General features: G+C 55.2%; 1 protein-coding gene across 2 annotated transcripts in view; it reads right to left on the bottom strand.

Moving 5' to 3' along the window:
- The window catches only part of DIP2C (disco interacting protein 2 homolog C), a 347,920-nt gene that overhangs the window by 28,245 nt on the left and 293,411 nt on the right, over positions 1–26,264 (bottom strand). For both annotated transcript variants that reach the window (XM_044229196.1, XM_044229198.1), the window contains 2 exons: positions 18,207–18,375; positions 16,236–16,406 (listed from right to left, as the gene is read on the bottom strand). In XM_044229196.1, coding sequence (XP_044085131.1) covers positions 16,236–16,406; positions 18,207–18,375 — 340 coding nt within the window. The remainder of the gene's footprint in view (positions 1–16,235; positions 16,407–18,206; positions 18,376–26,264) is intronic.

Below are 26,264 nucleotides of genomic sequence, written 5' to 3'. Positions count from 1 at the left end.
TCATCAAATATTGCAAAAAAGGACCAGCAGGAAAGAAAATTCACTTATTCCAAGTGGAACTTACTCAGGAAGGAAGACAGAGCATGTCTGAAATTTCAGGTCACAATAATGGAAAAGGTCTGCACTGTGCAGGTCGGCTGTACAACTATGTCGCAGACGGACACATTCATGTTAAAAATCATTTTTTCTCTGCTATAAAAGTATGATGTCGGTTAGGCACCGAACGGTTCTTGGCACACATCGGTTACACTTAAGTCTCCGCTGAAGAGACACAGACGCCATCCTAACCCCAGCGCAGAGCGCCCAGCGCCTCACCCGGTGTGTCGCTAACCAGCCAGGGGGCGGCGTGACCTGGTATCGGCCCGTGCCCCGCGCTGGACGGATCTACTGTGCTGGGTGTCGGAGGAGCCCAGGCAGTCAGCATGAACGGGGGCCGGGGAGGCGGTGTCCCCGGGGGCGGGTCATGGGGAGCACGAAGCAGACCCTGGGCACAGCACGGGCCCCTCCTGCAGGCTCCCTCCTGCAGGCTCCCCTGGCGCTCCCAGCCGACCTGTGCGGCCGCGGTGACCGTCTCACGTTTTAACGGAGGCGTAGCTTACAGACAACCGACCGTGCGGGATTTCCACGTGTGACTACAGGAGTCTGGACAGTCACGTACGCCCACGTAACACCCCCCGCCCCGAGAGCACCTCCGACCCCAAAAGGCTCCCACGGTGTGATTTCTCACACCACGCATTCCTCTGTTATCAGGTCGGCATAAAGTAACACAGCGTGTGTCCCTTGGGTCGGCCGTCGCTGCGCAGAGCGGCTCTGGGGCCCGCGACGGCACCTGCGGAGCAGCTTCCCCTCCACACTCTGGGACGCGCGCTGCTGTGGGAACGTTCATCTGGACCTGCCCGTCCTGCTGCTGGGGGGCATTTGGGTCCTTTCCGGTCTGGGGCCATCACGACCGCACCTGGGCAGTAGCGTCTGTGGGCGGGTTGTGTTCTGGGTGCGCGTCCCGACATGCCGGCTTCCCGGGCTGACGCGCACGGAGCTGCGGGAGAAGCTGATCAATGTGTCCCCGAAGCAGCAATGATTAGGGGCTCTGGCTGCTCCACACCATCTCCTCTAGTACCGCCAGCCTTGCTGACCTAAATCGCTCTGGGCGGACATGGGGAATCACCGTGATTTTTTTCAAAATGAAAAGCAGGATTTCAATGGAGCACATGGTGTGCCTTCAATCATTTTTTGGGAGCTCATGAGCAAACGGCAGACGCACCCGCAGGAGCCGCACGTCCCTGTCCTCGCTGTCCTGCGGGCTCCAAGCTGCCCGCGCGAGCTGTCCGTCCGCGCTCTCCTGCAGTGACGCATCTGGAAGACGCTGAGCGCATTCTCTGCTCCTCTCCGTCCTCTGTGGGTCTCCTTCTGCCGAGCATGTACTCGAGGCTTTGGCGGATCTGTCACGCGTGCTCTTACAAATACATTTCCCAGTCCGTATGTTTTCTATTAATTTTCTTAAACATATTAAGATTAATTTTAATCTTGATAAAGTCTGCTTTATCTTGTTCTCCTTTTATGCTGAAGTGCTTTTCTGCGCCCTAAGAAAGCTTTGCACATCCCAAGTCATGAAGACCGTCTTGGCGGCTTCCTGGAAGCCGTAGTCTAGAACGGCCGCCACAGACATCCGGGTCCGTGATCCACCTAGAACGGATTTTCGTGTTTTCTCCGAGGAGATGACACCATCTAAACCTTCAGTCAGTCCAAAACATTTGCCAAAATCCGTCTTCCTTCCCTACCGTGGACCCTGCGACACGGCTCTACTCTGGATTCATTCTCTTCTTTGCAGGCTTGCTGTGTCTTGTTGTTCTGCTCTTCTCTGTTGGTCTCTCCGGATGCCAGGGCCACGTTGTCCTGACTACCGCGGCCTCCCGGGAGCTTCAAAGCCAGCAGCAAGCCCTGCCGCACCGTTCCTTCTCACGACTGCTGATTCTCCTCTGTGGTGTACGGTTCACAGCAACGTGAGCAGCGTTTTGTGGGTTTCCTCGGGACGAGCCTTCTTAGACTGTGGTTGGGACTGATCAGTTTGGGGGGAAAAGTGACCTTAAAAAGACCAACCCACCGGCTGGGCGTCTGTCTGCCTTCGGATCAGGTCGTGATCTTAGGGTCCTGGGACGGAGCCCCGCGCCGGGTCCCTGCTCACTGGGGCGTCAGCTTTTCCTCTCCCCCGCCCCTCCCCCGCTCATGTTCTCGCAAATAAATAAACAAATCCTTAAAAAAGTGCTGACCCATCCACTCCACGACTCTGACACACCCATTCACTTACTGGGGTTTCCTGTCTTTCAGCGCGGTTTTGGGATTCCGGTGGACACCTTGAACGCACCTTTCATTGTCAGGTACTTAAAGGCTTTGGGTCTTACCGTCGATGGCATTACAGCGGCCCGTCTCCTGGCTGTGCACTACTACCCGGGGGAAGACGGCTACTTTTGTTCTAAAGCCGGTGTGGTTACCACACAGTCTCGCTGCGTCCCCGGGTACAGAGCTCCGAGCACTCCTCAGGACGCACCAAGAGCGGCGTGTGCGGCCCGTGCCCCCCACACCCCACCTCCCCGCTCGTAGCCCCCCCACGCCCCACCTCCCTGCTCGTAGCCCCCCACGCCCCACCTCCCTGCTCGTAGCCCCGTCTGTTCTCTGCATCTACAGTCTCTGCTTTGGTTTGTCTCTTTGTTTTTTTCTTAAATCCCACACCTCAGTGAGCTCACTCGGAGCTGGTCTTCCTCTGACTCACTCGGCACCGCACGCCTCACTCCGCCCGCACGGTCGCAAACGGCGCAGTTTCACGTTTTGTTTTACGGAGCAGTGCTGCCTTGTGTGTGCGTGTGTGTGTGTGTGTGTGCGTCCACGCGCGTCCACGCACCGCACCTTCTTCACTCCTCTGGCGTCGCACACCTGGGCTGTTCCCATATTCTGGCTACGGTAAACAGCGCTGCCGTAAATACGGGGGTGCCTAGGAATACCATTTTTTATGTAGAAACTTTTAAAAAAGATTTTATTTATTCATTTGAGAGAGACAGACAGGGAATACAGAGGCAGAGGGAGAAGCAGACTCCCCATGGGGGCTCGATCCCAGGACTCTGAGATTATAACCTGAGCACAGGCGGATGCTTAACGGACGGAGCCACCGGGGCGCGCCGTGCTAGTCCTAACTTCACACATCAGCAGCCGTGGTTTTCGTTCGACAGGAGTTTTTATGTGCACTACGGGGCAGTCTGCAAATCACAAGTTTACTTCTCCATTTCTAGTATTCGTTCTTTCTACTTTTGTGTCCTATCACTTTGGCTAGGACTTCCATACAATGCTGATGTTCCTGATTTTAGGGAAAAAGCTCTCAAAGTGGACAACTGAGAATGAGCTTCTAGCTTTTCGTAAACTTTTGTTTTCAGACGGAAGAAGCTCCCTTGTCTTCCTAGTTCTCCCATGAACGAGGGGTTTCTTGCATCAGACGGTCATGTTTTTCTCCTTCACTCCATTACAGTACGGTCAATTAGACAGTTCTTATGGGGCAGCAACCTGCGTCCCGGAGCTAAGACATGCTTGGATACGACGCTCTACATGTCTCCACACGTCGCTACTATTTCGTTCGGAATTTTTTTCCACATGGGCTCTTGGCCTGGATTTTTAGTTTCCGGGAATTTCTGTCAGATACTGGTGTCGAGGTTATGCTCACTTCGTAACACGTGTTAGGTCATGTTCCCTTTTCCTCTATCTTCCGAACAAGTTTTGGTTCGGAATCACTGGTATTTCATCTAGGCCTAGAGGTTTTCTTTTTCTCTCCTGTAAAGGTTTTAGATTACGGATTCACCTTCACATATACGAAATTACCTTCTTCTGAAGTGACCTTATTCTTTGTTCTGAAAAGTATTCTTTGTTCTGAAATTAATAAGGCTGGATATGCACGTAGCCGCTTCCGCTCTCTGGAAGGTGAGTGCGGAACAACTTTCCTGTCCTTGCGCTCAACCAACTTCGTCTTCATGTTTAAGAGGAGCTTGTCTTAGGGTCCATAAAGTCAGGTGTTTGCTCTTTAAAAATCCAGTCTCACAATCTCCGCATCTTCCTTGGGGGGTTTAGATCCTTTGCATGTACGTCTGACCCTCTGTTCAGTATTTGGTAGGCTCCCTCCACCTCCCCGCTCATAGGTCCCTCCATCCCCCGCGGGCTGGTAGGTCACCAGCTGCTGGAAGAAAACCGGTCTGGGCTCACTCACAGCTCACGTCTTGCTCACGGCCCGCCTGCCGGGGGCACTGCACCGCCCTGTACGGCAGACGCACCTTGTGACGGTCTGTTCCCATCTCCTCCCGTCCGACTGCTGGGCAGCTGTCAGACATTATACACCCCACAAGCTAACACCACCTTTGTCCGAGCCATCAGTAACCTTGTAAAGAGATTTAAAAAGTGCTAAAGATCTTCTGTGTCTCTGCAGCGGCCATTTCCAGTTCTGCTCATTCATCGTGTGGATCCAGACAGAATCTGGGATCATTTCTCTTCTGCCTAAAGGATTTCCACTAATATTTCTTCCTGTGTGGGTGTGCGGGCAGTAAATTCTCAGCATTTTGTTGTTGTTGTTCTTATGGCTGAAAGAGTGTCTCTACAGCCTGGGATCTTGAAAGACATTTCGGCTGAGGGTCAAATTCTAGGTCGACGACTCCTCTCTTTCAGCACGTAGAGACAACTTCTACGTCTCCTTTCTCACATCACTTCTGACGGGAGGACGGAATGATCCCTATCTTTGTTCCTCTGTATGTAACTTGACTTCTTTTTCATCTGGCTGCTTTGATGATATTCCCTGTATCACTGGCTTTGGGCAACTTAAGCAGTTCCCTTTATGTTATGTGGGAGTAGCTGAGCTGTGAGATCTGTGGGTTCATACCGTCACCAAATTTAAAATAGTTCTTCATGTGTATTTTCTGGACCTCGATCCCTTCTTCCTCTGTTTTGGGGACGACAAGCACCTGTACGTTAAGTCACCTGAAGTTCCCCACAATTCAAGGATGGCCTTACCATTAACATCTTTTTCTTTGTTTTATTTTGTAAAGTTCCTATTACTATGTCTTCAAGTTCACCAATATTTTCTTCTGCCATCAATTCCATCATTGTATTTTTCATCACAAATATTGTAGTTTTCATTTCTAGAAGCTCAATTTGTCTTTTCCCCTCTCTTTAACATTCCGTGTTTCTTCTTAACATTTTGACTATCTGGAATACAGTTCAAATAACTCTTCCAGTATCCTTGTCTATAAATTCAACATCTTTATCAGTTTAGTTCAGTTCTGACTTACTGACATTTCTCCTCATTGTGGATGGGTGGGATGCCTGGTAATTTCTGATAGTATGTTGGACATTTTGACTTGCTGGGTGCCGGATATTTTTATATTCCTGTAAATATTCTTGACCTTTGCTCCACGCTAAATTATTGGGAAAAATCTTGTTCTTCCCAGTTCTTGCTTTTAATATCTGTGAGATGAGCCCTGAGCTATGCCTCATGAATTTGGAGTAACATTTCCAGCCTGGCTGCTGGGAACAAGCCATATTCACTCCAGTCCTTTTGGCTGGTTCTCTGTGGGGCTCTGAGTGGTTTTGTGACATGAACGGATGCTGACTGTGTTCTTAAGATGACTCGAAGAGCACGCTCTACAACGCTTGAGGGCATCTCTGGGGATCCCCAGAGCTCTGTGTCTCCTTCCTCTATAGCCTCCTTCTCTGAGGACTGCAGCCACCTTTTGTCTCCTCAGACTCTGCTCCACATCCTGCACTCCAGGAGCACAGTGGGCTGCGGTGACCTAGAGAAATCACACGGCCAAGCTTCCTTCTCTCAGGGCTCTTCCTTCTTTGTGACCTGACGTCCAGGGTCCTGCTTCGTGTATTTGACCATTCTTTATTTGTTTAGCGAAGAGCATGAATCTGGTCCCTGCTACTCCGTCCTGGCCAAACAGAAGACCCTGCCCGATTACCTGTGACCTTCTCCTTCTCTCTCAGATGTAGTGAGGTGATCTGCACGCAGTAACATTCATCCGTAAGTCGACAGGTTGATAGACTTTGACAGTGTGTAGTCACGGAACCACCGTCACCATCAGGACACAGAGAACCTTTACCACCCAAAAGGCCCTCCTGCCTCTTGGCACTCAATTCCCTCCCCCGGCCCTCAGCACCGGGCAACACTGATCTGACTGTTGTACCTACAGTTTTGTCTTATCCAGGAAATCATATAAATAAACTCGTAGGGTGTGCAGACCTCTGTGTCTGGCTTCCCTCACCCAGAAGACTGTTCTGAGGTCCAGTCGCGCCGTTCCCGGCAGGAGCGGTCTGTCCCTCCCACGGCAGGAGAGCAAGCTGCTGCACGAGCAGAGAAAGACTGCCCGCCTGCTCTCGGGTGCTGGACGTGCAGCTGTTTGCAGTTCTTGGTAATCATGAACGTATCTGCCGGGCACATTTGTGTGCGGCCCCTGGGAGGATGAACAGCTTCGCTTCTCCGGGGTGAACCCCCAGGACAGAACTGCTGGGTCACAGGCAAGTCACGTTCAACAGTACAGGAAACTCACAAACTGTTCCCCAAAGTCGCGGGGCTGTCCCACATCCCCAACAGTAAAGCACCCCATCCCCGGCCAGCACGTGGGATCTTCGGACGAGTGATGGGTACTGCCCGCAGTTTACCGAACTTGCTAAGTTTTTGTAAAGAATCAACTTTTCACTAGACTGAGTTTTCCCTTTGTCTTTGTTCTATTTAACTCATTTCCACATTTATTTTACCTTCTCCAACTCTGAGCTTGAGTTTTTTGCTTTTTCCTAGATTTTTGAGAAGTGGAAGTTAAAAGAGATTTTATACTCTCCTCTTTCTAATACAAACACTTACTGCTGAGCCCTAGGTTAGGTGCAACCAACAAAATCTGACATGCTGTGTTTTCATTAACAAGCCTCTTCAAGTATTTTCTCATCTTCCTCATGATGTCCTTTTTTATTCATGGGTAATCAGAAGTGTGTTGTTTCATTTCCAAGTATTTAGGAATTTTTCTGGCCATCTTCCTGTTATTACTAATTTAATTACATCACAGAGAATATACAGTGTGATTGTGGTCATTTAATATTCCTTGAAAATTGTTTTATAGTCTTCCTTGGGGAATTTTTCATGTCTGACAAGGACAGCGCGACACATGTTGGTGTCTGAGTCTGCCTGGGCTGCCGTCACAAGATACCACAGACTGCGCGTCTTAACGGGAATTTATTTCTTCACGGTTCCAGAAGCTGGAAGCCTGGGCCCAAGGAGCCAGCACGGCTGGCGTCAGGCGAGGGCTCTGTCCCGGGCTTGCTGGCCGCTGCCCTCTTGCCGCATGTCCTGTGGCCCTTCCTCAGCGTGTGTGCAGGGACAGTGCAGCCCGGATTTCCCTCCTTCTTGTAAGGACATCGGTCCTATCAGATCAGGTCCCCACCTCTAGGACCCTTTCAACCGTTGTTTCGCTTTCATGGGTGCCACGTCTCCCGTCACAGCGGGGTCGAGGCTGGAGCGTATGAATTCTGCAGGACACGACCAGCCCACATCAGCGTCTCTCCTAAACGTCAGTTCCCTTGAGTGAGGCCACGGTGTTGTTAAATGTTCCGTACACTGATATTTTCCTCATTTTATCAACTGCTGGGAGAGAGATGTTACAGTCTCTAACGACGACTATGAATTTCTTTTTTCCTTTTGAATTCTGTCAGTTTTGCTTCACGTACTTTGAAGCCCTTTCAGGTGCATTTAGGATTTTTGCTTCGCGGGTGAACCGACCCTTTAGTCAGCATGTGACGCACACCTTCCCTGCCCGAGGCCCTCACATCGCACACGTCCGTCACCAACACGGCACACCCGTCCTCCTCCGCGGACTCTGTGCTTACTTTCAACCTGGCCGTACCCTCGGAGTTAAGGTTTCTCGTAACTACGCGCAGTTCAATCTTTCCAGCCTGACGATTTCTGCCTTTTAACTGCCTGTTTAGTTAAATTACTTCTAATGTGATCGTTGATGTGATCGGCGTTTGTTCCCGTTCCTTTCCTCCCCGCAGACGGACTCTTCCGAGTGTGGCGCTCATCTCCGCTGACCCGTTTCTCGGAGGCGGATGCGGGGTCGGGAAAGTGCGCATTCCCGCAGTCCACTGTCACGTGCTGAGCTTCCGGAACGCGGAGCCGCACGTTCCCGCTGCCCTCTCGTGCAAGTGCTACTCAGGCTGCAGATGCCTTGATGGACCTTTTTTGCTTTTAATACTGAATCGCCTTTAAAGAAATTTAAAATGTGCTCACAGCCATACACGGGTAGAAAAATTCTCCAGTGTTTCCTCGTATTTACCTTTTCTAGCATTCGATGCTTCTCGCTACAGATCTGACCTGCCTCGTGTGCCTTCCTCCCTGCCCCGAGCAGCCTTCCCTGCGGCCGTGAGCTGCTGAAGGAGGCTCGCCGCGCTGCGGCGTCTGCACACACCTGCCGTGTCCTCCCGGGCGCCGCTGCTTCTCTCTGCGCGAAGCCCGGACCGGCCCGGTGTGTTCCGGCTTCGGTCGTTCCCGTCATTGCTACTGCTCTTCTCTGTGCCGTGTCTCTAGTCTTCCTAGCTGCTGGAGACCACCCCTAACCTGGCCCTCGGCACTGGGATAAGGATTCAACGAGGTGGGTTTTTGCCTATGCGGCCGGAGCTCACAGAGATGTTGGGTCTGCAGGCGGATACCTCTCACGGGTCCTTGTCGTCACGTCGTCAAACGGTTCTCTGTCCCAGACCCCGCAGCGTCCGCTTCCGGGCTCCTGCTGCACGTAGGACAGACAACCTGCTGTCGCCCCAGGGACCCCCGACGGCTCCACTGGACGTTCCTTCCTTCTCTCCTGTGCGGGGCCGGAGGTCCCCCCGGGCCTCTCCCCCTGCATCGGCTCTGCTACCGGAGCCACCAGGAATCTTGTTTCTACGTCCGCAGCTTTCATTTCCAGCATTTCCGTTTGGTTATTTGGTGTAGTTTTTAGGTTTCCACGATACCGTGCCCCTCTCCATGCAGGGCGCGTCTCTCTTCAACGCACGCGTCCTGGTTATCTCAAGGTCTCCGGTGACTCCCGCACGTCTGCTCCACAGACTGTCGCCACGTTCTTCTTGCGCCGCGGAGTTACATTTCCTTCCCCTCTGCGTCCTTCAGGGCTTTCCTGGGAGGCAAACACTGTGTCTGAGAGACCGAAGAGACAGCAGGCAACAGTGCACGCTCCCAGCAAGGGCAGAGCCTTCTCCGGCCTCACCCAGCCGTCTCCGTGACCCGCGCCGTGGCGGCGGCCTGGGCCCCCGCACAGCTCCACTGACATGCTGGTCCGGGCTGGCTTTGTGGCTCTGGGCAGGATCTGAGAGTCTGGACACCCGTTCTTTGCCTGACAAGGTGGTTTTCCCTTCTCCCCAGCTCTCTCCCTCCTGGAGGCAATGCCCAGTCTCTGGAGGCCCGAGGGCTGCACTTGGGAAAGGCCCGGGGGCTGAGACACACGTGCTCAGCCCTGTTGTCCCACCTCTGTGTCTGGAGTGCAAGGGGGCAAGTGTCTCCAGGGGGCCTCACAGTGTTCTTGCTCTCTGCTCCGTCCTCCGTGCCCCTGCCTCCCACCCGCTGGGGGCCCGCTGTCCCTTGGGGTGGGGCATAGATTCTCAGGCGTCCCCGAGACTTCAGACGCCTGTGACCTTGCATTCACTAGAGGCCTGACGAACCTCAGACGATTCTCGCGGCTCTCTGCTGCTGCCGGCTTCTGCACACGCGCCCCTGGCCGGGGCAGAATGGCGGAGGGGGCTCCCCGGGATTCTCACGCACTCTGCCGCACGGTGCCGTGTCCGCTGCTCAAGGATCAGCTGGTCTCCGCGCCAAATTCCTCCTGCCGCCCCTCTGCCAGGGGGAAGCAGGGGTGTCTTTTCTCGACAGAGACTTCAGTTCACGGAGACTTCTGCTCCTCTCCAGCGCTGACGGCTCTTAAAACCTGTGACTCGGGTGCTCACCGGATCGCTTTCATGGTTAGGGCTGGAACAACAGGCTCTTACGACTTCCGCGGCCGAAGAAACAACCCGAGGCCAGGGTCCGTCACCTATAAATACGCTCTTTGCTGACACCGAACAGAGCTTCTGCGACTGGTCTTACGCGTCCCAACTGACCCAGAAATCAGTATCAGCAGCGGCTGCGGCAACAGAGGGTCAAGGAAATGGAGGTCTGAGAGGAATTACTGGGTCTGCAGGAGCCAAAAAGGCGGCGACAGCCCTGCCCGTGCGCCGGATCTGACCGTGGCGGTCCGTGCCACGTACGACACACCGGATCAGTAATGGGCCTTCACAAAGGTCAACAGACCACGTGCAGAAAGGAGGCTGCCTCTTTCTGCAGCTCCCAAGAAACACGGCCATGGCCGCTCGCCGCGCACGGCCTGCTCTGCTCTGTGCTCCCAGCGGCGCCGAGCCGTGCACAGAAGGGATGATGACTACGGGCCCAGGCTGCCCGTTTAGCCCGTGCAGACAGAATGCTGCTGCTGAGGGCTCCCGGGCAGGGGACGGGGGGAGGGCAGGCAGGCCATGAAGCAGGGAGGCCACATTCCTGAGCGCTGCTCACCAACGAGAAGCTCAGATGTCCGCGTTCTTTGTGCGAGGCCCAGACCGAAACCCAGGACATCCCTGCAGCTGGTCACGAGCCAACCCAAGTGAACCCCTGCCCGTGAGGCCCGTGGTGCTCAGCCTCGGGGCCCAGCTCACCGCCGTCTCCTAGGACCTAAGCTCGTCCTGTCTTCCCAAAGCTGCAGACCGTCCAGACGGGAAGACGCCCAGTAGCCAGCCGACCCAATGCCAAGTCTCTGTTCACTGGGGCAGCCCCGGTGCTCAGCACACCCCCCGAAACGCCATACACAGAAGAGCAAGAACAGGCCCTCGCTTCTCTCCCTTCGTCCCAGTTCACAGAGCCCATCCGTCCACGGCGGTGACCTTTACAGCCGAGTCCGCAGCCGGCAGAGGGACCGCCCACCACCCAGAAGCACCTGCAGCAGCAGCAGAGTCTGGGTCCGTCCCTTCCAGAGGGAGGCCGCTGTGCTACCGGTTCTGACAGTGAAAGCTGAGTTAGGACAGAATTTTCTGTGGCGGCATGGGCAGGGCGGTGTGTGAGAACGGCAGAGCGTGCGTTGATCTGGGCGGCCAAAGAGATGGGCTGAGGTTGTCGTCCATCACCCCTTTTTGGTCACCAAGCACCCGAACCCCCTTTCTGTATTTGGGGAACTCTGTGTTTGGAGCTGCACAGTAACCGACGCTAAGTGCCCCCTGCCCCCGCTGACCTGGCCGCCCGCACGTGCGCTGGGAACCAAGGTCACCAGGGCCCCCGCAGCCATCCGTGGCCCCGGAAAGCGGGCTTGCTCCTGCCGTCTGTGGCGCGTGCCCGTCGTGGGGCCCGGGACCAGGACCGCCGGCGAGGCTGCTCCTGGGCAGGTGGTCCTAGGTTGGGTCCCTGCTCCGGAGGCCCCGGAGAGCCACCCAGGACATGGGGGAAGGGATCTGCACTCAGCGCGGATGAGGGCACCGGGTAACGGGAGGCCCATGCTCCTTCTCATTCCCGGGACAAGGCGGGTCAGCAGGAAAGGGGGTGCGGACTTCAGCTGAGTGGGACTCACTCCTGCGAGCACATAAGCCCACAACACCCCATTTACAGTCCTTCCTCACCTAAGAGCAGTGAGGGGAGGAAATGGACTGAGAGTTAAAATTCACGAAAATGTTAAAACTACCAATTTTCTTCTGAGAATTACTTGAGATTTTTATCAGCCTCTGCGCTTCCTGTTTTTTTCTGCCCAACAGTCAGTGACGTCGCGTCTCGTGATCAGGGCGGCCGTACTTCCTTTCATTGCAGGAGCTTTAAGACGAAGGTTGGCCGCAATGTCACTGTTGACGGAACTCCACGCAGGTGCTAATAATAAGATTTCCTCCCAGATAAATGAACCATTGCTTTTTTTCCAAATATAAGGATCAAAGTTTCTGCTAAGGTGACTTACAAGTTTTGGAAAAGAGAAGACCCCACTTTCCCTCCTTCTTTCTGCTGGTGAGGAGGGGCTCATTGTTCTGTCACAGAAAGCTAAATTTCTTAATTGAGTACAACCAAAGACCTTTCGGCTTACACTTCTGGAAAGAGTAACTGTGGTTTTAACCTCAACAGAGGTTAATATGTACGTGACACTTCCTAACAGCACTAAGGGAAGTTTATGTTAAAGTTAATTAAACTCAGAAGTCATAACTTGACCTAATGTCCACTTTTGTCATAGATTCAACAAATCTAAATTGTTTTAAAGTCATTTTTATGACTCAAGATTCTGGGAAATGTCATTTCTAAGCATAAAAAATGGCTCATCCTTCTACATTTCTTCCTCGCATAAGTCTATAATATACCAGCATTTCATGTAAAACCCAAGTCAACCACGCGCCATTTTGGTCCATTCTTTTGCCACAGAGCTACATCATCGACCTCAAGGGGGCCGTGTTGGGATAATGAACGTGGTGATTCCTGCTCAGAGTGAAAGGGAGTAAGTAACTCACTCGTTTCTCAGACAGAACAGCTGAGTCAACAGCAGCACAGAAATTGCGAGTGTCCCAATTTTCTATTTTTATGATGGTCTCATATTTAGATTTTTTATACTTGCCCACTTGTATATTTAACAACAAAACATTTGTCATTTCTCAGGATTTTCTCTTAAACCTGGTTTCACGCAGCAGCACAAGCCAGCAGCCATCACTGCTCTGAGCTGTCCGACGCCTCCGGCACGCGGCCCACCCACAGCCACGGCCATGGAGGGCGGACGCCCCACGCTCCGCCACCGGCAGAGACACACGTCTTTGGGCTTCCGGTGTGGGTCGTACGAAATGGCAGATCTGATCTAAAACGTGAGAGGAAAGGAAAGCGCTAGGAAGCAGATGGGCTCCTCTGCGGACACGGTGGTCCCTGCTTCGAGCGTGCGGCCCACGGTTCCGTGTCTGCTCGCTGCCTGGCCGCCGGGGCACGTCCTCGGAGCGCTCGGAGGCTCAGCGTCTCCCATCTCAGAACACCCACTCGCCCCCCGGGAGCCGTGGCGACCGTGTCGCCAACCGGACGCGGTCCCAGACCAGCCTCCTTTCAGAGAAGCTTCTGTTTTGAGGGTAAATGTCTTCTTTCTCGAGTGCAGGCCCCAGCCTGGCCGTCTGAGCCAACAGTGGGCAGCGAACCCCAGACGCCTGCCGGCCAGAGGAGCTACATGATGCCGCGGCCGTGAGCCGGTGGGGACTCAACCGTCGGCTCGCTGGGCAGGACGGTCGTTGCTGCCACGGCGCACGTCACACGGGACGCTGGACTCCAACAAAACAGTGTGTCTGGTTCCTCCGACGTGCCTTGTTCCCGCAGCTAAAGGACTCACGCTGCGGACGTCCACGAGGCCGACGGACCGGGACGCGCTGTCCTTCCCCGGTGCCCGGATCTCCGCGCGTCCTTCCCGAGTGGCCTCGCGCGTCCACAGACACGACGGAAGCGGCGGCGGAAGGCGTGCCGTGGGGGATGAGGCACCAGGGGAAGCCGGAGCACGGGAGATGCCTCCAGCCCCGGGACTCAGCGATGTGGGACGAGGAGCCGCACCGGCCGTGACAGGACGGCGGGGTGCGCCCGAGCCTGAGCGCAGCGGGAGTCTCAGTACGAGAACACACCGGCGCCCAAGATCCCGCGGGGCAGGACGATCCGTGGAATGAGACTGCACGCGCCGGGAGCGATGCTCGGGGCGGGGCGAGGACAAGTTCACCCGTGGGAACCCGGCCGAGGGAAGATGAACCCCGAACTCACCTCCACGGAACACCGACGTCCCATGAAGCGGGTGTGCTTACCGCGCAGCGTCCACTACCCGCCTCCGCTAAGTCAGCCGTCCCCCAAAGACCAGGGAACCCCCGAAAGGGGCCCGTGGGCCACCCACACTCAGGCGAGGACAGGTCTCGCGCACGTGGAGACGCTTCCCTTCTCCTAACGCGGCGGCTCTGGAGAACCGCGGTCACACCGCAGGCCGCTCAGTGGCCGGCACGGACGGTCCTCCGGGCAAACAGCGCATGGCCGGAGTACAAGGATGCCCAGCCGGACCGCACTGTGTCTGGCACCCCGCCAGCCCTGCCACGAAGGGAAGACTCAACTTCCCGATGCCTCTAAACATTTTGGTTCAGTGTCTGGGACTGAACATTGTAGCTTCTTGTGTTTTTGATATTTTTACATCAAGGGATTAATGGTGATTATTTCTAAATGAAATTACAGGTTTATCATTTATTTGTGGGCTGATCTGTATTTTCTGATTTCTTTTCTAAAATACTCCTTTATAAAAAAAATGAATCTGTAAGAAATTCAGAACCATTAGGCTTTCCCTTATTTGCCGAACCATTCATAAAAATTCAGTTTTAGAATACTTAACAAACCTCCTTAGGCACTTCCTGTGGGTCAGGCTGCCTAGAAGCTCAGCGGGGAGCACGACACTGGGTCTCTGCTCAGACCGCGGGCTCTGCTGCTTCCTACTGTCATCTCACACGCTGTAATTTTTGGAACAATTATAAGAAAACTAATGTCTCCACTGACCAGCTCTGCCTCCAGGCCTCTGCCCCTGCCCTCTGGCTTCCTGGGGGGACCTTGCTGCGCCGCTGCCTGCTGCGGAGGCCTTCTGTGACCCCCTGTGTCCCAGTCACTCTGCACCCTCCGACTGGTTCTTACGAGGAGTGTTTTACTCACTCACTGCAAACTGTATGTTCGCTTCCACCTCATGGAGTGGGAGGAAGGTTCAGAGGAAAATCTGACTCGGGCTGACACAGGCTACCTTATGCCTGCGGTGTCCCCTAGAGATGCAGGGACCCTGCGGTGTGGACCGTGGGCTGCCGCATCGAGCACAGCACATGAGCTCTGTTGCCGCCTCGACGCACCCTCGCCCTGAGCAGTGTGGCTGTGGCTGGGGGACCGCACAGCCCGTCCTGGTGCCCCTCATCTCCACCCTCGGACACATCGACGCTTGCTGCTCGTTTCCAATGCTCGCCGTCCAGGAAAAAGGAAAACTGGCTGAAGATGAGTTGAGAATAAAGCAAACTGGTGTGAAAAATGTAAATTGTGCACAAATGGTTAAAGACGCTGCCAAGATTTGAAAACAGCGCCACGGGCCAGGACAGCCGCGCCACTTTGGATGTAGTAGGAAATTCAAAAAATCAAAATAAAAACCCAGCAAAATGCCTTCTGTAGCCAGTGTTTCTGGAGTGACCTCATCTGCTGGGTCACATGGGAAGAGCCGGTTCTCGGCCACCATCTGCGGAGGCGTCCCAGCACCGGGAGCGCTGGTGGGTATGGGGCCGCCCGGGAGCGTTCCACGGTCAGCCCTGGGGGAGCTGCGAGCAGGAACTGGGGGACAGTGGGTGGGCAGCACGGAGACCGGGAGGCGACCTGAGCTGAGCTCCGTTCCGGCCCCCGGGTGGTGGCACTCCGACCCTGCCGGTGTCAGAGGACCGAAGTCTACAGCCCTGCCCAGGGCCGCCTGCGGCAGGGGGGCTGTGGGAAGGGCACGTGGGCATGCCCCGTTCCCCCTCGCTGGCAGCCGGCCCCGGCCCTGGCTGGTGGTCGGCACGGATCAACGTGCCCGTGGTAAGGGTCGAAGGAAGAAAGGAGCAGGAGGACGGTGGCCAGTGGCTCATGGAGGGGACACAAGCGAACACGTGCTCTCCAGCCACGGTTCCTGCAGGGGACCCGCGGGGGCTGCCTCACGCCTGTGCCCTGGAAACGCAGCCGGGAACTGCCCGGGCCACTTCTAGACGCCGTCACGGCTGCACATCCCCGGACCTGCCCACGGTGCTGCGCACTCCTCCTCCAAGACGCAGCACTGTTGCCACAACGAAGCGTTTGTCTCCCACACACTCTTTCTAAAACGCCTGACTTCAGGGGCTGGGCCAACCGCTACTCATGGTACCGAAGTGAAAACGTTTCAGGACAAAGTGAGAGCTCGGAACGCTAGCTCTGAGTAACGGTTACTCACAAATGCACACGGAGAGAAGAAAAAGGAGGAAAGAAAGACAAAGAAAAGAAAACACAAGCAACCAAACAAGTGTGCACCCAGCACGCATCAGGCTACAAGGGATCTTCCACACTGGCCAAGCGTCAGCCGCGGAAACGACCCCGTGCGGAGCGCCTGCACCTCCACGTCTGTCCGGCAGCAGCGGTGCCGGACCCCGAGGAAACCCACCTGCAAGCAGATGGCCAGGTTCACTCTGCAGCCGAAGGAGGTGCTCACGGCCCGCGGGTGCAGACCCAGGTCTTTGAAGAGCTTCGAGAAGGACTGCGTGAGCGCTATCCGAGGCCGCTCCTCGGCCACCACCACACACGTCCGCACGCGCGACAGGTCCAGTCCTCGCGCCTGCAAGTCACGGCAGTGAGAGGTCAGCCTTCCGGGGCCCGGGGTGGGGCCCCCTTACCGGATGGGTACACGCAGCACGACTCTGCATGGACACCACTCCGGGGTCTGCGTGTCCCTGTCGCTGCACCGTCCCGGCCCGGCCCAGCCGTCTTAAAGAACAGACGGTGCGGCTCCAGGACACGGGGAGACGCAGAACTGGACGAAATGATGACAGGAAAGCGTTCTGGGAAGCAAGACACGCCTGCGAGCCTGGACAGAGATGAGAAAACCTGTTCCCGATACAGAGCGGAAAAGGAGCGTGTCTGGACGCTGTGGGAAACACAGCGCTCCGGTAAGTGCCACGACGCTGAGGCCTGTTCCACCTGACGACGGTGCGGACTGAGCTCAGCTCGGGTCGGCACCGCAGCCAGACGGAGCAAGGCGGCAGGGCTCAGAGGAGGACCTCGGGGAGCTGAGCACGGGGTTCTGGGGCTGGGGGCTGCAGGGGTGGGGAGGGAGGCGGGTGGCGAGCGACAGTCTCCAGCGGAACAGGAGCCGCGGAAGGACCCCACACCGCCTCCCCCGCCCGGGCCCTGCTCTGCAGCCTGGGCTCAGGGCCGGGACTCAGCCTCCGGCACGCTGCAGGGGGCCCTAGCTCGGGGGGCACAGCACTCTGGCCCCGGAGGTTCCCGCGTGGATCTGATCTCACACGCACGGAGTCACACAGAAAACACTCCAGCTGGGTGACTCCGGTGCTCGAGGGACGCATGTGTGTCTTCGGGGAGGCCGTGCGGCCTGGGTCTCGAGGCAGTGCTCCTGGAGCCAGAGATCCAAACCTTGGCTCCAAAACGGATTACGTGTAAGGACGTGGAAAGGGCACGTGGCTTCTCTGCAACTTAGGGTTCCTCTTCCCTAACAGCAGTGCTTTCTAGCTCAGAAGCCTACCGTACGGTTCAGTCAATCAGTATGTCAAGGGCTTGGAAATACGTAATCATTTTATAAAATAATATAGGTGGAAATAATTATGTCTTATAAGTCTATTTTCCTATACACGTTAATAGTTTCAAGCAATTATACAACTGTTTATGTAGCTTAGTATCAACATTATCGTGCCGTGTTTTCTTGTTCGAGCCTACTGCATTAGGTCCAAACAAGAAAACAAAATTCGGGAGAAAAACGTAATGCTTTACTCATGCATAGATGACGTAGGTGCCTACACACGGATACACAAATGTCACCTGTGCGTACACGAAGACGTACCTCTGGGCGTACAGACAACGGGCAGCCACTGGAGTGTAAATCGACATCGGTCGTGTGACTACCCCGTCCTTACACGGGTAACGAGGACCTCACCACGAAAATACGTCTTCCCAATGCTACTGACTTAAATGGAGGGAAACGCTACTATTCTGGTTCGGACACAGGCTCTTCCAGGGAAACAAACACGAGTGGCTAAGTTCAACCCTCCGGCTCGAACACCAGCATCAGAATAAAACCAACTTCACCCAACACATGAGTTCAGCCACAGAAGGAAAGCAGTTCGGGGCCTCTGCGGCAGAACGGATGGGATCACAGACCGAGGGTGTGCAGCGCACAGCCTGGCCTGTAGCCTTTGGGGCCGTGGGAAGTTATTCACCTTATAAGACCAAGTTTTCACATGGAGTCGGTTTGGGGACCTTCAGGGAACAGCGGATTACAGACTGGCTTTTGTGAACGATTATGTTGCTTCAGGAGCCTTTCCCACGGCCCGGGACACGGTGCCGCCCCAGGACGCTCGGACGTGCTCCCCAAAGCACTCTGAGGCCCGGACGGGCGGCTTACCTTGAGGGACTCCGTCTGCGAGCCCAGCCCCTTGGTGCAAAGTTCCATCACTGAATAGGAGCAGAACGTATCCCGGACTTTGTACTGGCTCACGGCGAGAAGCCACAGGGCAGGGCTGGTCTCCAGCTCGGAAGGCGGGATGAGCACGGACTGGTGCCCGGAGTACACGCTGTGGGGAGACACAGGGCGCGGGTGAGGGCGCGGCTGCGACGTGCGGCTGTCCGTTCGCGGGGGGCAGGGGGACCCCGCCACGGCCCTCGGCTTTGCACATGCAACACAAACGTGCGTCACAAAGGTTCTGTCGAGGCACGACAGGACTACAGGAGTCCCCGTTCAGTGACCGCCTTTCAGGGAGCTCACCTGAACCCTCTAGACCCCGAGGCTTGCAAAATGCAGGGACGCAGGTTGCTTTTATAAGAATGTATGTTTTCTTCGGAGGGAGGTCGGATGAAGTCTTTTGTCCACTCTTGTGATCTCTATGCCCGGCGCGGGGCTTGACCTCACAGCCCCGCGAGGAAGGGTCACGCACTCTGCTGAGCCAGCCGGGCGTCCTGTCTCTTTTCTTCCTTCCTTCCTCCCTCCCTCCCTCCATCCCTCCCTCCCTTCCTTCCTTTCTTTCTTTCGTTTTAAACAGTTGGCTTTTGCTGCATTACAGATGGAGGACTCTTAAACCCCTGCCTGTTGGAAACTACAATTCAGAAAGCTCGCACGCCATCCAGTAGTGAGTCGTTCTCGTCGGTGTCGTGTGCGTTGGGATAAGACCTCGTAATCCTGCGCTGTTCGCTCTTTTGCGTAATTCAAGTTAACGTCTAAGCCGGGAAGGTTGATTAGTCTGGTCGCCCATGAAGGGACAGCAGAGGAAGCAGCAGGAAAGGTTGTAGGAAACACACACAGCCTCTCTCAAAGCAGTCAACGGCCACTGTTGGTTGAGTAACAGAAAGTCCCAAGTAAACCAATTTCTCCTTCGAAGCCGGGGTACTTCCTCCAGGGAGGAACGGAGGCTGAGTCGAGAGGGAGCATTTAGAGGAAACTCTACGCCCTGAGCCGAGCGCCCGTGGTCCCAACCCCCTCGGGGTGCCGGCCGAGTGAGGGGCAACCACGAGCAAGACCTTCAGCAGATCTCTGAGGCTCTCGGGTACTTGCAGTAAATACCCGTCAAAGACCCTGTTCTTGCTTTGGGAAGTGCCTTGGCCCATTGCTATGCTCAGAGGCCACCAGCCAGCGGCCAGCTGGACCCTCACCCCGCCTTGACCTGTGACCTGCTCACCTTCGCAGGTGTGACCCTTCCTCGCCCCCCACACCTCTCCACGGTTAACGCCAGGTCCCGACAGCTTTCCGAGGCTTCTGTCAAGGACGTCCCTCTCTCGCACACACAACCCTCCCCTGCAGCACCGGGTCCTTCGCTTCTCAGCAAGACCACAGACGCCACCAGCTGCTGAGCGCTCAGGCCCCGCTGCTGAGCGGCCACGCGCTCCAGACGGTGAGCCAGTGCGGGAGGGAACCGAGTGTGACTCCAAGGAGGATCCTGGACCATCGGGGGGAGCTAATTTTAAGTGGCAAGTTCATTCACGAGGATGTCTGGATCTTCCTGGATCCTTCTGAGAAAGGGAATCTGGGGACAGACACTGTTTAAAGGGCTGCCCACAGCCCAGAACAGAGGCAGAGGCGGTTCCGGGTCGAGCTGGGAGGAAATGTGCCGAGATCCGAGGACACATGGCGGTTCTCAGCCACCAGGAGAGGGTCAGGACAGCCCGACTTCCACATGTCCTCTGCCATCCTGCCGCTACGGACGTTCTGTGGGCCGCACGCTCACCCAGAGCGGCGCCCGCCTCCGGGACGGGGCAGGAAGTCACCCTTGGGTCAGTGCGGCAAAGCAGGGAAGACCCCGTGCCCGTGACTGTAACACTCGACAATCTGTCAGCTTTTCTGCGACGTCTGTCTCGCAGAAATGAACTCATTAGTTTCTAATCATTTCTAATCACTGAAGCTCCCTTTCTACGAAGGTTACTCAGGAGCCCGAACAGCACGGCCACGCGTCTTTCTGCATCGGTTCCTACAGCGGCCGCCGCAACCACGGCCAGGAACACCCAGCGACGTGGCTTGTGGAAACCAGACGTCCTTCTGTGCAGAGCTGAGGCTCTCGACAAGCAGTTTCCGTCAGGTGCGGGAAGCGTGTCCTATCCACGGTCTCACTTTTGAGGCGTACCACGTTATTTTCCAGGTAACCTTCCGAGAATCATACACGTGGGGTCTGAAACAAACCAGGCCTCTCCCTAGCTGCGCCCCTGTGTCTTGGGGCCAAGGGACGCCACCACCCCGTACGCCCGGAGGTCTCACGGAGCGTTTGTGCGGACGCTTTCCCCAGGGCTGTAAGACACAACGCTCTCTCCCCGGCGGCAGGCAGCCCCTGGGAACTGGACACACACACACGGGGCAACCCCTGTGGCCTGGTTGGTGGAGGCCAGCGTTCGTTCTGCAGCCTTGGGCAGAGTCTCCCCGTCCGTCCCCTGCCCGAGCGTCCAGGCGCAGCACACACGCGCTGTTCCTCTGAAGGAGAGGCCTGCCTGGTGGTGGACGTGTTAACGCCAACGTGAAGGAGAAAGAACCAAGCGCAACAGAAAATCTTCTTCCGCTAAACGCACAAGAACGATCCCAGGGCTCGAGTACGGCTCCTGCACAAGGCAGACAAGCCCGCACGTCACACTCCTTCCCGGCGGGGAGCACGCAGCCGCTTCTCCGGAATGCTGGGGCCGAGGTTCCTCAGCCCGTCCACGAGCCAGGTCGACAGGACACCCAACTAGGTCTCCCTGCACGGTTTTACGGCAGCTCAAATTCACGTGGTCGTGGGTTCTGGCGCTTCCCACGCTCCCGCCAACACCTCCAGGACGTCCGAGCCCCTCAGCTTAGGGCGTCAAAGTGCGGGTAAAACCTGAGCACGACATTCCTCTTACCGATGACGACGTATCTCTGTATTGTTCCCAGGGTTTTATTTTGTAGGTTCTACGTAAGGAGATCCAAATGCAGGAAGCAAAGTGCAGAACAGCCCGGATTATCCTTCTGAGCTCAAGCGTCAGGACGAGCGATCTGCCGGATCACAGCGTCCCCCACGACAGGGCTGGGGACCCCGTGCGGAGTTCGAGGCTTGGGAAAATCAGGTTTGGTGCACCTCTCTCCTCATTCCCACCAACCCGATGGGACTCGACATTAGGAACAAAGTTAACAAGTGCCAGCAACAGAGGACAGACGGAACCACTTCCCTCGTGCCCTTCCCTTGCTCAGCCCAGCCAAGGTTGACGCACTGGTTCCCGGACTAACCGGTACCCATCTCTGGGCACCGGCCACACATTTCCTCAGACAGGGCCAACCTACCGGGCAGCAGGCTGCTTGTACTGAGGACGAAGAGTCCCTGAGAATTCCTGTAACCAGAGCGAGTCTCGTCTAGATGCAAACCTTGGACAGAACAAGAGGATTAAGGGGTCACGGGGGAGTATTTTCTGCACATCTGTGGCTCGCCTCTTGGTTCTCCTGACGGTAATGACTCATTTGCATGAAGTCCATCTTATCACGGTCACGGGCTTTTGGCGTCATGTCTAAGAAGTCACCACCGTGGCCCAAGTCATGTGGGTTTTTCCCTCCAGGAGATGAATGCTTTCATGTTTCACGCTCAGGTCTAAGATCCACTCTGAGCGAATTCTTGTGAAGACGGTAAAGTCTGTACCTTTTTTTGACCCACTGGCACAGTCTATGGGTCTAAGACCCATTTTTCTGGCACACAGACCCACCATTGTCCCTGTGCCCTTGCTGAAGAGACGACCTTGGCTCTGCTGCACGGACTTTGCTCCTCGGCCACCAGTCCCTCTCTGAGCTCCATGTAGAGTGACCTGACGTAAGTCAGACTCTGGTCACGACAACGCATCAACTAGGACCCTAGATTCTTAAAAAAAAATCAAGAAGTCCCACCCGGGCAGGAGATGCTGATGACGGGGGAGGTGGTACGTGTGTGGCCGTGCGAGGTCTGCGGGAAAGCTCTGCAACTTCCACTCAGTTTTGCTGCGAACCTCAAACTGTTCTGAAAAATCGTCTATTTAAAAAAAGGAAGCCATGGCTGACTAGGAGGAAAAAGAAGACGTTTTGACACATAAAATTTCACACCCGTCATTTGGTGATTTCAGCTTATTAAGCCGAGAAAACCAACCGTCAGACCCTGGGCACTGGCTCGCCACAACGCCGTCACCCTGCGTGGGCGGGCACCGTCTGCACCGTGCCCAGGTGCGCGTCACTGACCCCGATGACAGGCTGTTCCCGTTTCAAAGAGTCTTACTGAGGCAGCGCGTGTGCACCGTGAATCCCTCGCCGTGTGAGGCGCGGGACTGGAGGGTTTTCTCCATCGGCAGAGCTGCGTCCTCAACGCAACGCAGTTCCAGAACGTGAAATAGTGAATCGACATTTCAGCAAGTGTCTATTCAGTTCCAGCCCCATGGGCCCCGGCCTGCTTCGCCCCCAGCCCCGCACAGGCGCGGCTCCACTCCCGTCCCCGCAGAGTGGCCCGTCCCAGACGCTCCCGAGAAACGGCGTCAGCGATACAATCACGGAATGTGTGGTCTTCCGAGTTTCCGAACGGAATGTGTGGTCTTCCGAGTTTCCGAGGCTTCACCGCACGACAGCGGCATCGCCCCGTGTGGACATGAACCAACGTCCTCTCACCGGCGGGCGGAGCTGTGCGCTGCGTCTTTCTCTTTCTGTCTCGATTTTACGAAGGCCACTGGGGACATTTCACACCCGCAGCTTGGGATGTTTTCCCTTCTCTTTGGCGGATGCCTAGGAGCGGAACGGCTGGACATACGGAGCTCAGCTTAAGAACGTGCCGGACTGTGGCTTCACTATTTCACCTTCCCGCCAACAGCCTAGACTTCCAGTCTCTGCGCACCCTTGGTTACTGCTGCTCTGGGGCTAGTTGAAACCGGAAAATACAAGTTCTTCAGCCTCGTGACTCAGGGTTTGCGGTTGTATGGGCTGTGGTGGGTATGAAGTGTTAGCTCATTGGTTTTAATTTGCATTTCCCTAAAAAATGTGAAGCATCTTTTCATGTACTTGTAAGTCATCTGTGTATTTTTGCTGAAATGTCTATTCAAACCTGTTGCCCATTTTCAAATCACGGTGTACGTCATCTTCTGAGCTTTGAGAGTTCATTCTGTACCTGGTTGGAGGGACTCTACCCGGTCACGATTTGCACATTTCCCCCTGGTCTGTGGCTCATATTTCCAACTTTCTTCAGAGTGTCTCTGGTGTGCCCACATTTTTAATTTTATTGAAGCCACATTTTCGTGATTTCCTTTACGTATTGTACCACTGCCACCACATCTAAGAACTCCGCCTCATTCAAGATTACGAAAGCAGACTCCTGTCTTCTTCTAAGACGCTTAGCTCCTACACCAGTGTCTGCAACCTACTGTGAGTTTATTTATATGACGCAAAGTCAAAGTTGAATCTTTTTGCACATCAAAGTCCCACATTCCCAAGCATCATCCACTGAGAACACTACCCTTTCGTCCTGACCTGCCGCAGTATCTTCGCTGAGAAATGACGTGACCACACGTAGGAGGCCCAGCGTCGTAGACCCCCAATTCTGTTTCAGGGCCGTTGTTCCTGCATCTGCCTTCCTGCTACGTCCGTGCCAGCCCGCCCCAGTCTGGGTACTGCAGTAAGTACTGGAATTGGGAAGTCTGAGTTTTCCAACTTTGTAACTCTACTCCAAGATTGTTCTAGATATTGTGCATTTTTTTAAACTTTAGAAAAAAGTTGTCCACTTCTTCCAAAAAAAAAACCAAAAAAAAAAAAACCCCAAGATCAAAAAAGTCCTGTTGATATTTTTGACAGGAATTACACAAAATCTCTAGATTTATTTGTGGAGAATTTCCATTTTAACAATATTGAAACTTCTAACCCATGATTATCAATGATTGGAAATCCTTTTTCAGATATATTTGATCTTGGGTTGTCTGGGTGGCTCAGTGGGTTAAGCCTCTGCCTTCGGCTCAGGTCATGATCCCAGGGTCCTGGGATCAAGCCCTGCATCGGGCTCTCTGCTCAGCGGGGAGCTTGCTTCCCCCTCTCTGTCTGTCTCTCTGCCTAGTTGTGATCTCTCTCTGTCAAACAAATAAATAAAATCTTTAAAAAAATTTTTTTAAATATATACTTGATCTTAAGAGTGTTTTGAAACAATTCTTTTATCATGATTCTCAGAGAAATAATCCTCTGTTTTATGAGTGAAGGGAACTTTTGGATGAAGACACAAAAAACCGTTTGTATTAAACTTTTTAGAACTGTTGAAACCATTGCAAAGTTACAGAAAACTTCTAAGTAGAAATAACTTTTTCCCCTAGGAATCACCTGAGGGGGGACGCTGGCCGAAGATGCCATCAGCCCCAAATACGTCTGCGGGTGTTTCCCGGAAGCAAGTTTATTTTTCTCCATATGACCAACGAAGATGTCAAAATCGGGAAACGGATACATTTCTTCCCCGAAGCCTCGGACCTGTTTGCGGGTCGTCCTGACAGTGACTTTTACAGAGAAAGCAGACTTCGGAGACTCGTACGCAGACGCCATCAGCCCGCCGGGGTCCTCAGGGCTCCCGTGACCCTGACCCTGGCGGTCGTGGTCACAGACAGCAGCCGTGGGCGTCCCTCAGCCCGGGCCTGAAGCTCTCTGGGCTCAGTGGTTCAGGGAAGGTCTTTGTCAGGAGGACCGTGGACGTGAGGCTGTTTCCCTCACCGCAGCTCTCTGGGTGACGCCCGAAGGCCCCGTGTCCCTGCCGTGAAGGTTGTGCCCCCACCTTCCTAACTGTTCTCTAGATGTCCACTCCATCAATCAAGCCTTCAGTTTGTTCATCTGTCTGAACAGTGAGATAATTTCCTATTTTATTCCAGGTGTTATCTCCTTTAATCTTTCATTTTGACGCTGAAATGTCCCCAGTTTGACCAGCGGGAGCCCCTCCAAAGCACACGTCAACCTCCAGCATGCGGGCTTCCTCGCACGAAAGGACAGGCCGGTTCACCTTGAGCATTCCCTGCACCGGCCCTGCACCGGCATCTCCCGAGGGAACGCGCGCTCATCGGAGAGGACGGCGGTGTCCACGGTACAGACGGGCACGGGGCATCCTCGGCTCTCCTGGGGAGACGCTCCCAGGTCGGGCTTGTCAGCCAGTTTGCCTGGGTCTGCTTCTGCAGGGACCCCGGAAGGAAGCAGTGTCCGGTGCTCACGTGTGCTCATCGTACTGCTGCAGAGGCCGTCCCCGGACACGGTCGGGACTTCGGAAGACGCCCGTCCGCTGCGGGCTCCTCACAGCCGCTGCCCCGAGCCCCAGTGCGGCCCCGCTCCCCCGCATGTCAAGCCGTCACTTCCCCGCCTCCAGGCGGTCTCTCCAGGGACCTCACGAGGGTTAGGCACGGCAAGCCCCGGGGTGGGAAAGCTCTCCATCCACCGGCACCTTCGCCAAGGGACACACGGTCCCCTCTAAAGTGGGCGGCTCAGGACAGGCGTCCTTGTCACCTGGCCCGCTGCCGGAATGCCGTACTCTGAACTACTGCCCTAGAAAACGGCCCCGCGATACGATGCCTTGTGCAGTGAGGCAACAATCACTGCATAATTTAACTGAATTTGCCCTCTCAAAACTTTAATTGTTCTAATTAGAATGAATTGCAAAAATTCGGGATTTTTTTCAAAAATGGTTTTTTCAGAGACACAGGACTGGATTTTAATCCCCCTTGGTACAATTACATAGCACGGACGCGCAGGAACAACTGCTTTCCGAGGTGCCCCGCAGGGCCTGACAGAAGACGTGAGAGGCCACGGGGAAGCAGGGAGGTCGCGGCCGCGCCCACAGGGCAGCATCTCGCTGTCACCGCCACACGGAGGCTCGGCCACGAGACCGTGTGCACACTCGGCGGCTTATGGGGACGTCGCGTCGTTCGCAGCTGCTTTAAAGTGCCGCACGGAACACGGGGGCAGAGAAAACTGCCAGGAGAGATGAAACGGGACCGTCCGAAGCGGGTCTGGGGG

The sequence above is a fragment of the Neovison vison genome, chromosome 12, assembly GCF_020171115.1.
Source record: "Neovison vison isolate M4711 chromosome 12, ASM_NN_V1, whole genome shotgun sequence".
In the NCBI taxonomy this organism is placed as follows: domain Eukaryota; kingdom Metazoa; phylum Chordata; class Mammalia; order Carnivora; family Mustelidae; genus Neogale; species Neogale vison.
Note: the sequence above shows the minus strand (reverse complement) of the source record. Positions and strands in the feature narration are given on the sequence as shown.